The 15,130-nt window shown below is 37.3% G+C and overlaps 1 protein-coding gene across 1 annotated transcript in view; it reads left to right on the top strand.

Moving 5' to 3' along the window:
• LOC145297846 (uncharacterized) overlaps nt 1-13,881 on the top strand; it is a 31,608-nt gene extending 17,727 nt beyond the window's left edge. Inside the window, exon 2 of the mRNA XM_080144174.1 lies at nt 4,945-13,881. Within this exon, the coding sequence (XP_080000300.1) occupies nt 10,019-10,372 (354 nt within the window). The 5' untranslated portion in view covers nt 4,945-10,018 and the 3' untranslated portion in view covers nt 10,373-13,881. The remainder of the gene's footprint in view (nt 1-4,944) is intronic.
• The last annotated feature ends 1,249 nt before the right edge of the window (nt 13,882-15,130 follow it).

Genomic DNA, 15,130 nt, shown 5'->3' with positions numbered 1-15,130 from the left:
CCAGTGCAGGTTTGTCTTTTGGTTAGAAGCTATTTCGGCTTTAAATATGGGTCTGATGCGACTGAGATGAAATGGGAATTTTTAGATGATTCCCATCGAACCTGGAAAATTAAAAGTCGCATTGAAAATTGAAAAGCGTTCTCAAAGAGAAAATTGAATGAGTTGTGTCAACCTGCAAAGATTGAAGATATAATGATGTGAGTCGGACATTTTTTGTTTTTTTGTCTGTTTGTTATTCCCAGTGGGATTTGTTAGATTTCTTTAACTATCGTTGTCAAATGAATGTGTTGGAATGCGATTCAGTCTACTTGTATGTATTAAAGTCATATTTCAATGCACAATTTAAAATGAAATCCTGTTTTGCTGACAAGGAAAAAGGGTGTCGTTTTTAAAAGAAAGATCAATTTTAATGAAAGTACAATTCAGGTCAGATTTGTCTTTGAGGGAAAAGTCGTCGCTATTTAAAGAACTAAAAATGCGATTTGGACTTGTATGCATTAAAGTCGTCGTTTTTAAACGAGGAATTTAAAATGAAATTCTGCTGTGTTGAAAAGAAAAAAGTTGTTTTTAAACGAAAATTATTTGACAAAAGTACAATTCGAGTCAGATTTCATTGTTTGAAAAAAAAAGTGGTCGCTGTTAAAAGAACTTAAAATCTGATTCGGACGACTTGTATGTATTTAAAAATTATTTTTCAATACAGAATTTAAACTGAAATCCTGTTGTGCTGAAAAAAAAACAGTTCTTTTTAAACGATAGATTCATTTTATGAAAGTACAATTCGAGTCGAATTTTATTTTTGTTTTGTTTTTGAAAAAAAAGTCGTCGCTGTTAAAAGAACTTACAATGCGATTCAGTCGACTTGTATGTAAAGTCGTTTTTAAATGAGAAATTTAAAAATTAATTTCTATGTGGCTAGCTGTGTCTGGCAGAGTATCGTGGGCTAGCTGTGTCTAGCCGAGTATGTAGGGCTAGTTGTGTCTAGCCGAGTAGGTAGGGTTCGCTGTGTCTAGCCAAGTATGGAGGGCCAGCTAGCTGAGTAGCCCCACTTTTTGCTAAGGAGTATCCGACAAAGACAGATACTACTTCCCTATCCAATTTATGATCATGAGATCAGTAGGGAAAATTTTGATGTGACTGCAGTCATGGAGGCGGACTGTTAAGGGTGGCATGTGCAAACTCGAAACCCGACTGATGGGACACAGAAAGGTGACAAATCATCAGGTTCGAGTGCGTCTTAATTTGCATGAATGAGACAATATAAGGCCGGTAGTGAAGAGGTTTGGATGGAGTTGAGTCGAGTTGAGTTCTCGAGAATTGGAGTGAACGTGTTAGAGCGGAGAATGTTGCCAAGAATCCAGCCCAGGTTTTCTTCCAGTTAGAACCATGTTTTGCCTTTTTCCTGCCAACCATGTCTAGCCTTTTTTGTGCCATCCACGTCTCACTTCTTTCATGCCAGCCACACTTCCTCTTTCATTCCAACCACGTCTCCTCTTTCATTCCAACTACGTCTCCTCTTTCATGCAGCAATGTCTCCTCTTTCATGCCAACTATGTCCCCTTTTTCTTGTTAACTAAGCCTCTTTACAATGTCCCTTTAGGTCTATTGACTCATTGATATGCAAATTGATACATATCTAACTACACCGGGTTTGGAAACATCATAAAGTTAGTTAAGACCTGTTTTTGTCTTCAAATCCACTACTCATTTCCACTTCTTCCAAATCAATAAAATTACCATTATTGATATTTAACCTTTACTTGGCTTGTTGGGTTCTTCCTAGTGCTTTTGCTGGGTTAACTAGGTTATTAACATGCACCCTTTTGACATTTCCTGACATAATTTGTAATTATTCTTAGGTTGTACAGTGATGTAGTCAGTCATGTGATGACACATGTGATCAGCCAAGAACAGAGCTAAAGACAGTGAATGCTTCCACTGATGGAACTTAACTGGGTTTTTATATCATCAGAAAAACTGGGTTTTTATATCATCAGAAAAACTGGGTTTTTATATCATCAGAAAAACTGGGTTTTTATATCATCAGATAAAATGGAGATCAATTTTGATGAAACATGTTTTTTCAAAAGGGAGTTTTTTTTTTGTTTTTTTTTACATGGGTACCACCACTTATCAAGGCCCAGAGGCCACTTGAGGATAAGGGTTAATAGGTATACATTAGTCATTGTGATTTTAGCATAGTAAACAGTGGGAATTTTGTAACTTGGATTACTTAGGGGGACGATTCAATTAGAACTTGTTCACATTGGACTTTTTCTTTTTTTTTTTTTTTCATAGGTATCAACACATTATCAAGGCCAAGAGGCCACTCAAGGATTAGAGTACACAGGATCTCCCATTTTGTAGTTTTCGTTTGCATACTTTATCTTCTATGCCCTTTTTGTTTTTATCCCATCTAAGCCCAAATTTTGCTTTTTAAAAATAATTTTTGTTTATCCTCTCTCGTGTATCTTTGTTAAGGTTTGAACAGTTTGTTGGAGAGCAAAAAATGCTTGGTGAATTCTGAGGGATCATTCATTATGCACTTCACCATTGCCAGTGCAAATGAGTATCACAATTTTCCTAGCTTCTTTGGACCGGTTTATCCAACACACCTAATTTCACCTTTACATTATTTTAAATATAATAAATAGAAGTTCAACACTTCTAGTATCTCTCACCATTTAGTTCATATTTCCCAGCCCATTGTCTGTGACCAGCTGTTAATGAGAAAATCTTTTCAATATAAGGTGAGTCATTGTTTTTTCTTCATTTTTGATGTGGCTAAAGTCTTCATCTAGTTTGTTAACCAGTTAAAAAAACTCAAGATATATTTCTAAGGTTGAACAATCTTCCTATCTAGTCCCAGAACATCAATACTCACTTTTTGGAATAGATAATCAAGGATATCTGATTCCATCAGTGGAAGCATTCACTGTCTTTAGCTCTGTTCTTGGCTGATCACATGTGTCATCACATTACTGACTACATCACTGTACAACCTAAGAATAATTACAATAGTAATCCATTCTAATTAGTATGTCTTATCGATCCCCATATGATCGATCATTATGTAACACTGTTCCAGGACCTTTGGCTTCATTTTTAAGCACAATCTGAGACTTCCTCACATAGCTTTGTTGGATGGATAACACAGCACTCCAATCTCCATCACAAACCAGGAGATATTGTATGCATCTACTTTATCGTGGATCATAAGATCTCATCAACCACTGGTCGTTTTTCTTAGAACTTCTTTTGCCATCTCTATTTGCTTTACCCAATCAAAATTCAAAGTTCTTACACAGCTAATCTTATCAGCACTTGAATCATGTAAAAGCCGGCAACTATCAATATATCTCTAACCATATAAGGAACACTAAATTGATCAAGCTAGTTGTTCTGTGGTGAAACATTGTAGGTATGCTTATCCTCTTCTGTCAATAGTGAGAACATTTTTGTTCTTTTCCTTTCTTTTATTTCTCAGTTATGCTTCCCTCATCATGTATTAATTGCGCCATAACCTGCTACAGTGAACACGAGTTGTGCTACATTAGTCTGCTCTGAGACCACACCTTTTCCCCTATTTTGACTTATATCAAGAGTCCTTCTCTAGAGGGAATGATCTGATATTTGCCTATCTTGAGAGTCCTTTTCAAGAGCAGCATCTTCTCACATGGTTTGCTATTCAACAGAAGTTATAACTTATGATCCTTAATTCACAGAAAAATAGCCTTTCTCTGTGCAGTTCAACAATTGTTTTCAGTTGGACTACACATCTTTGAAGTTCACACTCAGTAACCCATAGGCGTCACCAGTGCCTTATTATTTGGACCAAGAATCCTGCTAAGGATTAGCCTACCAATTCTGAGACATTTTCTGCAATTTAATACCACCGATCTTTGTGTCTGAACTGATCACATTGACCAGAGCTCGGACATACGATCAAGGCAATGCAAGTTATGTGTTGCTCTGTACCCTTCACATCAGCATGACCAACACACAACTCCTTAGAGCCTATAAGTGTCCTGGGAAAGTGTTCACATTGGGTTATGATCTGTCTATTACAAGACTAATATCTATCTTTGTTTCACAATCTTTTCATTCCACTTTAACCCTGGGGCTAGAACTGCTGCTGCCTTTGTCACTTCTTACCTTTTCTACTTTCTCTTAGGGCCATAATCTCTCCTTTTTCCTCCTGGTAAATTTCCAGCACCACATTGTCCAATGCAAATCCTGAGCAAAGTTTATGGTCAGTCCTCTAATACCGTTCTACATATCTTTATTTTACATAGTCCATTGGTGAACTCATTAATGAGAATGGCCAGCAGATATATATGTTAGGGAATATCAAGGCCATTAACCATTTATCCTCTGTCCAAGCTCAGCACAAGATTTCAATACATTTGGCAGCATATTATTTTGCTTCTGCAAAGGTCAATAGAACTATTCTTCATTAGCATGATAGAAAATTATCTTGTTTCTGAATGACAGCGTTTTCTTAAGTCTCTCAGGCTGTCTATTATTTGAGTTTTTCTGTCAGATTCCTGATCTCACTGTGGATCTCTTCCATACTATCAACTACCTATGAAGACACCTACTCGTTATAACTTATAACACTTGGGATCTCTTTTATATTCTAACTCCAGTATCACTTATGGGCCCAAATACTTTTCTCCTTACTATATGGTTAAACAACCTTATGAAACAAGATGAAAACAACCTCATGGAACAACAAATTTGGCCAGTAAGATTGATTAAAAGCCATTTAAGTCAATCTAACATTTTCTAATTGATATGAATTGTACAAGAAGTTGTGAATGTAAACTAATAATGCTAAGGAGAATTAATTCTTGAATATCAATAATAATCTGAACGTTGTATATTATGTTTTATTTTTATTCAAATAAAACAAATTGAATTGTATTTCTTTTTTATTTACAGATATAGCTGTTCATTAAATTTAAAAGGATCATTTTGAGAGTATGAAGAAATTTGTAGAAAACAAAACTGACATTTGCTGTGATAAAAAGCATTTATCGATTCTAAATACAAGAGAAATCTTACACATTACGAATGTGGGAACTTTCTGCTAAACAAATCTAAATTTGTTGGATCATTTGTAAAAACAAACTAATAACATGTATATTAGTGGATTGCTTATTTTAGTAAAGTAAGGTTTGGTTAGATATATGAAGGAAACCATATCAATGAAAAGACTCACTAAGTAAAGAAACAGAGATTCTTAGATTTAAAATTATTGGTTGAATGCATCTGGAAGTAAATACAACTTCAATTGAGAGACTATTGTAATTATCATCCATGAGAAAAAAATATATAAGAAATAAAAAGTAAAATTCAGCAATTACAGGTATCTTAAGACACGAAAACTCAAAACTAAATCAGAGGTATTCACCATATTATCAGGCCTTTAAAAATACATGCAATTACACGTTAAAATGAAACAACATCCTAGTGAAGTGTTTGGCTCTTTTTCAGAAATTAACTGGAATGAAATATGTGACTGCAAACAGATGAAAATGTACAAAAAAGCCATATGCAGAATAATTTTTTACTCTTCTTGTGGACATGAGGTTGATAACACCTTACGACAGGATCATGTATTTATTTAATATATATGCTCATCTTATGCTGAATAATAAGTGCCAACACACAAAGGAAAAATCTCTATTCTAGAATAATTCTGCTTTGGCTTCTTTTTCTTACCATAAAAAGAAGAACCTCATTTTATGGAAGAATATCCTTGTGAATTATGTGAATATTGACGGCATTATAATTAGTTATGTAGTGATTATATACTAATTAACAGTCCATATATATATATATTTGGAAAGTCATGCAATCAATACAAACCATAACTTTTTTGTGACTTTTTACCATGAATTTAAATGATAAATGCGATTGCACATTGAAGAAATTGCTGTGAAATGGATAGTCTGGTTTTTACTGGAAAACAACTATTGATTTGAACTTGTGAGAATACACACTGAATAAATCTTGTTCTCATGAAGTATTAAAATTTTGAATAACACAAAAAATTTCATTAGAGAAAAGCCATATGCCTGAAAATTACTAAATGTTCACGCTTGATGAAGCAAATTTTCTCTTTTACCATGGAAACATATTTTGAGAGTAACTTTGAAAAGGATACTGGAGAAAAGCCATATTCTTGTAAAATATGTAAACATTCTTGTTCCAAGAAATCCCATTTAGTAATACATATGAGAACTCATACTGGCGAAAAGCCATATTCTTGTAAATTATGTCAATATTCTTGTGCTAATCAATCAAATTTAGCAAAGCATATGAGGACGCATACTGGTAAAAAACCCTATTCCTGTGAAACATGTCATTCTTCTTTTACAATGAAATCGAATTTAGAGACACATATACGAACTCACACTGGAGAGAAACCATATTCTTGTGACATATGTGGCTCTTGTTTTGCCATGAAATCAAATTTAAAGTCACATATAAGGACTCATACTGGGGAAAAACCATATTCTTGTGAATTATGTGAATATTCTTGTACTCAGAAATTAAGTTTAGTTCTTCATTTGAGAAAGCACACTGGAGAAAGACCATATTCTTGCGAAATCTGTGAATCTTCATTTGCCATGAAATCAAATTTAGTTCGCCATATGAGAATTCATAATGGAGAAAAGCCATATTCTTGTAAAATATGCCAACATGCTTTTTCTGATAAATCAGCTCTAGTGATCCATATGAGAACTCACACTGGGGAAAAACCATATTCTTGTGAATTATGTAGCTCATCATTTACTACAAAATCAAATTTAGAGTCACATATAAGAACTCATACTGGAGAAAAGCCATATTCATGTGAATTTTGTGAATATTCTAGCGCCCAGAAAGCAAGCTTATTGATGCATATGAAAACTCATACTTAGGAATATCTATAATTTTTATAAATTATGTAATCAAGTTTTCTGTACTACACTTGGGAAAAGATGTATTCCTATAAACATTGTGAGAAATTTAGCTTCTCATAAACAAATTTAGTCGTATATAATAGAGAAAGGTAGTTTGCTTGAAGTCTTGCTGGTAAATAGATATGGAGGAGTATGAGAAGGCTATAACAATGCAGAGAATTTATAATTAAAATGATATAAAACAAATAATTAGAAGGAATTACAATGAGATAAACAAAAGAAATAATTTAAAATAGATGAATAAATAGGACTAAATACATAAGCAAATAAATAAATGAAATAAAATAAATTCAAGACAAGGCAACATACAAACCAGAACCAATATATTATTAATAACATTAGCACAGTTACATATGCTTAATTTTAAAAGTGCTCACGCAACTAGTACATTTAACACAGAGAAAAAAGGATTAATATATGACAAAACAAAATGCATATAAAATAGAGATGAAAGGAGAATGTAAAAAATAGAATAAATAAAATATATATTAAATAAAGAGGAAAAGAATAAAACAGATACTAACAAACAAAAATATAATAAAAGAAAATTAATAAAATTAACTATATGTGTGAGCTTGGGTGTGGGTATACATGTGTATATATATATTTATGTGTATATATGTAATGTGTTGTTAGGGTTGGGGTGTGTGTATAAGTATGGGCAGTGTGATAACAATGAATGGTTTATCCTCATCGATGTCAGCAACACATCGAGTGAACACAGATAAAAATCGCTCACATCTCAATATAAACAAAAAATAAAAGTATCAGAATCAGCATAATGGTAAAACGAACTTTAACATTTATAATAAGGTTTTATTTAACTATAAAGATAAATCATTTTTTGTTGTCTTTTATATGCATGTGCTTTGTTGACACGCGAGAGAAAAATAAGTCATCAAATTATTTACAAAATATTCATAGTTCTTGAAAATAGGTCTTTGGATTTTTAGAATCATGTGTAGTCATGAGGACTTTATATATTTCTTAAATAGAGTCAGATAGAACTTGAGTAACAACTGTACCAAAAGAGGAAAAAGGAAACCCTTCTACGACTGAGACAATCATGTTTTTTATAGAAACAAATATCTTTATTTTTACAAAAAGAATTAAACATTTGTTAAACTGGTTAGTTCCAGTGGTGTGGTAATTTTTGCTCCATAAATTTGTCTGAGATAACAAAAGATTATTTTTTTAGGAATTAATCCAGTAAGATTAGAACATTAATATTAGCGGCAATGCATTTCTGTCTTCCATGAGGCGTCACTTGTGTTTGCGGCGTGACAACTAGCTGAAATAGAGAAAGCGAGGCAAAAAGAGGCCATAAAGAGAGAGTTGATCTTTGCACACTGTTTTTATACGCTCTTGGGTGGCTCCAGCAAAGCTGTCAGAAAAAGATTGGAAAAATGTGTTTTTCTTTGAGCATTGGTTGGACAGAAAGTGGATACCCTGTCACGTAGCATGCTCTGTCTTATGTCCACACGAAAAGACAAAGTTTTACTTTTTATTTTCACAGAATTTGCATGGCTGGATTCAGCAAATGTGCACATAACTGAAATATTATTTATTTATTTATTTTAATGTCTCTGGCATATCGCTATAAGTACCCTCCCGTCTACTAAACAGAATGTTGATAAGGAGCCAAAAGAATGTTATTGTGTATAGGTAATGAATCGGTGTGGAAGCCTGATGTGTCTACCTGATCTGGTGGAAATTGTCACGCTGAGTGACTCAGCATCACTAACACAAACTGTAGGCGGAGAATACACTGGTTTCTGTGTGATCACATCGTTGTGAGATTCATCAAAAATCGCTCTCTTCAGGTGATCAACTCCAACTTAATCGCATCTGCCATTGATCTAGATCACAAAGAATTTTGAGTATTTCTTCAGTACCTTGTAAGAGCCGGAGTAAGATGTCTGAAACCTACCAGGCACTCTGTTATTCCGGATGAATATGTGAGTCCATACATTAATATTCTGGGAAACGTGAGTAGTGACATTTTGTGCTCTTGGTTTAACATTCAGAGGTTTTGACATGTATTCCTTCACACGAGGTGTAGCTTATTGAGTCTGGTATGTTCTCAGAGGTGATCGGTACAACCATCTGTGCAAGGTCAGGGAGGGTCCATAAATCATTTTAGTGGGAGACAAGCTGATGTCCATTTTAACTGGATCTAATACCGAGGAGCATGAAGGGAAGGCATTCTGTCTATCTGTTGAGGTCGGAAGGCATTCTGTCCATCTGTTGAGGATCTAATATTGAGGAGCACGAACGGAAGGCATTCTGTCCATCTGTTAAGACTTTTAATTGCTGGTGCAAGCACTCAATCATGTCGTTCGCTGCAGGGTGATAAGAGGTAGTATGTATGTGTCTACATCCAAGCACATGAGAAAGTTCAGAAAAAAGATTAATCAAACTGTCTACCTCTGTCAGTTGTAATGGTATTAAGCATGCCATAATGAGATATCCAATGTCTAATAAGTACTTTAGCAACAGTTTCAGCAGAGATATCTCTGATGGGAATGGCTTCAGGCCATCTCGAAAATCTGTCAATGCAGGTTAGCACTTCGAAAGTGTAAGTAGACCCACTATATCTATGTGGACATGTTGAAATGAGCTATGGGGGTTGAGAATGTCGCAGGAGGACTTGATATGCTGATGAATCATGGACTTCTGGCAAGGGATACAACCCCGTGTCCATTCATGTATATCTCTATTGATGATAATCCATATAAAACGTGACATCACCAACTTCTGGGTCCAACAGATGACAGGATGTGATAATCTGTCAAAAAAACGTCTCACCAATATTTGAAGGTGTGCTGACAGAAAAGAACTCTCTAACTTCTTTTAACTTCCGTTTCTACTCTCCGGGAGTGAGTTACTTCCCTTTAGTTTTTCTTTCTTTTCTCTTCCTTTCCTCCAAGTAACAGATCTCGTTCCTGGGTCTGTTCTAAGTAAAATAAAGCTTCTTAAAGTTCACTCCGTATCAAAGTTTTTCATTACAATTTATTTTACTTAGAACAACTAAAACACAAACTATGGAGAAGTTGCTGAAACTCGAACGGCTGGATTTGGATCCCACAAAAATGGACGCTGCTGACACATGGATACACTGGAAGTGGTCGTTCACGATATTCCTAGAAGTGGTTAACGGTTCACCACTTACAGACGAGTCAAAATTAAACCTGTTGATCAACTTGGTGTCTCCGACAATTTATCAATATATCTCGGATATCAACGACTATCAGACAGCCATGAACGCCCTCAAGGAGGTTTTTGTTCAACCCAAAAACATCATCCTCTGTCGGCATTTATTGGCTATTCATCGTCAACAGACAAATGAAAGTGTGGACCAGTATCTAGTCATTGAAAGAACTTGCCAAGGACTGTGAATTCCAAGCCGTAACGGCCATACAGGTGAGGGACGAATACATAAGGGACGCGTTCATAAATGGGATTTCATCATCCCACACATAAGACCAAGACTTTTGGAAAACAAGAGACTCGACTTACACACGGCGTATAACCAAGCGCTCACATTGGAGTCCATTTAAAAACAACTATCTACTTACGCCCAGTCAGACTCTTTGACTGCATCCATATCTGCTGCTAAAAACTAAGAGGACAAGAACATGAGGAGCAACCCACAGCAGTGGCACTCCCGGGGCAGAAATGCTTCTTCTGTGGAAAACCAAAGCATAACAGGGCGAGTTGTGCCACCAGAAACTTGATATGCAAAAACAGCAAGAAGAAGGGACATATCGCATGTGTCTGTAGATCTCCAACGGTGGCTGCTACGAATTACAGTGAGTCTCTTCGTGCTTCTTTGGTTCCTTGTTTAAATTCCTTAAAATGTCTATCTCGTTCGTCCTTATGGGGAAAAATCAGAGGTGAACCTATGAGTATACTCATATATCCATTTCATCCACCCTGATAAAGTTAAGAAGCTTGGGTTAGCAGTCTTGCCAAGTTTGGAGAGAACCTTAATGGCTAGTAGTTCTCATACATCTACTACTCTTGGATATTGTGTTGTATCTCTCAGTCTGAGAGGAAGGGTGTACAATAATATCAAAGTGTCAATTATGGCAGACTTATGCAGTGACATTATTCTCGGGCATAAATTTTTAAACCGACATTCATCAGTAGAAATACCTTTCAGAGGACCCTCCCCCCTCTCTCTGTTTGTGGGCTAACCGCCATTAAAAATGTTCCTTACCCCTCTCTCTTTACAAACCTAACCGCCGACTGTCGCCAAATAGCCGTTAAATTCTGGAGGCATACCCTACCTGATGCCGAATTTATTAAATCAGAAATAACTCGTATGCTAAAGGAAGGTATTATAGAACCCTCTCACTCTCTGTGGTGAGCTCAAACTCTTGTAGTGACTCCTGAGAATCATAAGAAGAGGCTTGTTGTGGATTACTCCCAAACGATAAATCGTTTCACTCTCCTAGACGCTTATCCTCTTCCTCGAATAGAGGATATGGTAAATGAGATTGCCACTTACCAAGTGTTTAGCACTCTTGATTTAACCAGTGCCTATCATCAAGTTGCTATCAAACTGGAAGAACGAAAGTATACCGCCTTCGAAGCTTCTGGATCCCTCTACCAGTTTTGTCAGATTCTGTTCGCAGTAACCAATAGAGTAGCCAGTTTCCAATGAGTCATCGATGATATCATCAAATGAGAGGACCTCCCAGGAACCTTCGCCTACATCGACAATGTTACAGTTTGTGGAGAAAATCAGGCTGAGCATGATACCAATTTACAAAGCTTTATGAAGGCAGTGGTGAAGTATGGACTAACCGTGAACGAAAACAAGTGTCACTACTCTCTTGCTTCTGTAGACCTGCTTGGGTACACTGATCCAAAGCAAAGGTTCAGTAAAACTAGACTCTGACAGGCTCACAGGTTTGATGGACTTGCCTGTTCCTCCAGACCTTCCTTCTCTTCGTCGAGCGATGGGAACGTTTTCTCATTATTCAAAATGGATATCCAACTTCTCTGAGAAATTGCACCCCCTTACCAAAGTTACCAAGTTTCCTCTCACTAAGGAGCAAACCAACGCCTTTAGAGAACTGAAGAAAGAAATTGCAAAATCATCCCTAGTAGCCATAGACTTTTCTCTTCCCCTTGAGGTTGAAACCGATGCTTCAGAGCATGCTATCGCTGCCTCCCTAACCCAGAACTCTCGATCAGTGGCTTTCTTTTCAAGAACTTTAATCTCCGCTGAGCAGAAGCATTCTGCGGTTGAAAAGGAGGCCTATGCAATTGTAGAAGCGATCCGAAAATAGCGACATTTACTGCTGGGGAAGCATTTCAAATTGATCACTGACCAAAAATCTGTCTCTTTTCTGTTCGACCCCAAAGGAAAGAATAAAATAAAAAATGAGAAGATTACAAGATGGAAGCTAGAGCTTGCCTGTTTTAGCTACAATATCGCTTATCGTCCAGGGAAACAGAATGCCGCTGCAGACGCTTTTTCTTGACTTTGTTCTTCTACAACCTCTGCTGACAAATTACACTCTTTGCACACAGATTTATGCCATCCGGGGGTTACTAGGATGGTACACTTTGTCAGAACCAAAAATCTCCCATACTCTGTGGAAGATGAGAGCAGTTACAAAAGCCTGTCGGGTCTGTTCCAAAATAAAACCCAGGTTTCTCAAGACGGCTCCTCAGACTCTCGTAAAGGCAATCAGTGTGGATTTCAAAGGACCGTTACCTTCAAATTCCCACAACAGATACATACTGACTGTCATTGATGAATACTTGCGCTTTCCTTTCGCTTTCCCCTGTGCCGATGTTTCAGCTGCAACTGTCCGGAAACACTTAACTAACTTATTCTCCATATTTGGAATTCCTTCTTTTATATATTCTGATCGCGGTACTGCTTTCATGTCGGAGGAACTAAAGGAATTCTTGCTTTCTCAAGGCATTGCTACTAGTCGAACAACTGCTTTCAACCCTCAAGGTAACAAGGTAAATGGAAAGATATAACAGTATCATCTGGCTGACGGTAAGTCTGGCTCTGCGGTCGAGAAACCTTCACGTTACAAATTGGGAAAGAGTACTAGATGTAGCCCTCCACAGCATTCGCTCACTGCTTTCCACCTCCGCTTATTGTACTCCCCATGAATGTCTCTTCAATTTCCAAAGGAAATCGGCCACTGGAAATTCTATGTCCACCTGGCTTACAAACGCTAAGTCTGTCCTTTTAAAGCGGCATGTGCGTGGAAGCAAATATGAGCCCCTGGTCGAGACCGTAGATCTACTCAGTCAATCCGAACTATGCTCATGTTCGTTTTGATAATGGATGAGAGATGACAGTATCCTTACGCCACTTATCGCCATTGGGTGATAGGTTGAGCAGCTTGGAGGCAGAATCAGATCCGGAGATGGAGAATCAACAGCTGCAGAATGCACCCCTGGAATCTAACTTTTCAGATCCTCAGCCTAGCAGGATCGAAAACTCCATCCTAGTGGATTCGGTTCCTAGTGCCCCCCCTCTCCGATAATCAACAGAAAAGATCATCAGAGGAAGACAAGGTGCTGGGTCTTCGACGTTCTACCAGAGTCCGTCGCAGTCTTCCATATTTAGCTGAAAACTATGAGCTTTAAACTTCTGTTTCTTTTCTCTTTTTTTCAGCCTAAACAGAACCCCCCTTTCCTGAGATTCCTTGAAGCCTTGTGCCCCTGAAAGTTATGTGGCCCCAAATTTAACTGAGCGGCAGAGAATATGCTAACAGAAAAGAACTCTCTAACTTCTTTTAACTTCCTTTCTACTCTCCGGAAGTGAGTTACTTCCCTTGAGTTTTTCTTTCTTTTCTCTTCCTTTCCTCGAAGTAACAGGTCTCATTCCCGGGTCTGTTCTAAATAAAATAAAGCTTCTTAAAGTTCACTCTGTATTGAAGTTTTTCATTACAGAAGGGTACATATGGGCGCTTGTGACCAGTTGAGGTATCGGACCAAATAACTTCACTCGAGAAAGGTAAAGGAACTAGCTTGAACATTATATTTTCGGAATGTAGTAAGCGATTCAATTCTTAATCATTCCTCTGGTTGACTGTGATCTGGTGTAGATCAATATTATTGGTGGTTTGAATGGCATCAATGTGTCATGATGGCACGATAATGTGTCAGCGACTATGTTCTCAATGCCTTTGATGTGCTAGATATCCGAAGTGAATATATGATCCAAATGACGAGCTTCTCTGGGCGAATGTTTGCCAGACATGGCGAGTAAAGTGTAAGACAATGGCTTATGGTCCATATAAAAAGTGAAATCAGAGTCTTCTAGGATGTAACGAAAATGTTTGACCACGCAATAGGCAGCTAGAAGCTCTCTGCCAAAAGTGCTGTATTTGGTCTCAGTGTTCTGAAGTCGTCTGGAGAAGAAGGGTAGTGGTTGCCACATGTTATTGACAAACTGTTGCTCTGATATCAGATGTGTCTACTGACAGGGCTAATGGTGCGCCTGGGTGGGGAAAACCAATATTGTCATGTCTGACAAATCTTTTACTTTGGTGAAGGAGCGCAATTCAGATTCATTCAACGTAATCTTTTTTTATTTTTTTTTTATTCAATTTTCACCCCAAACAAGGCACAGTGCCACTTTGAAGCAGGGAGCTACTATCAGGGACTTAATTAGCAGGGTCATTATGAAAGGAGATGAGTAGAAAGATGTTTGTTCACATTACACTTGAACTTCTGCATATCAGTACAGTTGGGAAAGCAGAATCCCGGAAGGGAGTTCCAAAGACCTAATTTCTGAGGAAGAAACTATTGGAGTAAAAGGCTTTCTTGCACCTAGGGATCTCTACTGTAAAGGGATGAGACTTAGTAGCTTGTGGGGTTTGTCGGGGGTAGTTACGTCGAGGAGGTACAAGTGTTTGCAGTTCGTCAGAACATTGACCATTAAAGTATTTGTAGAACAGGCAGAGGGATGCAATATCTCATCGATGGGACAGAGGCTGAAGCCTAGATGACAGTTCAGGACCTATCAGATTGGCGACTCTCTTTTGAACCCTGTCCAGGAGCGAGAGACAAGCAGCAGATGCCCCAGCCCAGATGTGACAACAGTACTCCATACATGGGCGAATGGTGGCCTTATGGAGGTACAGGATACTGTCAGGCGTAAGTAGTTTTCT

The sequence above is a fragment of the Euprymna scolopes genome, chromosome 18 (genome assembly GCF_053919585.1).
Source record: "Euprymna scolopes isolate OS-2025 chromosome 18, ASM5391958v1, whole genome shotgun sequence".
Taxonomy (NCBI): domain Eukaryota; kingdom Metazoa; phylum Mollusca; class Cephalopoda; order Sepiida; family Sepiolidae; genus Euprymna; species Euprymna scolopes.
The sequence above is the reverse complement of the archived record's forward strand: the minus strand, read 5'-3'. Positions and strand labels throughout refer to the sequence as shown.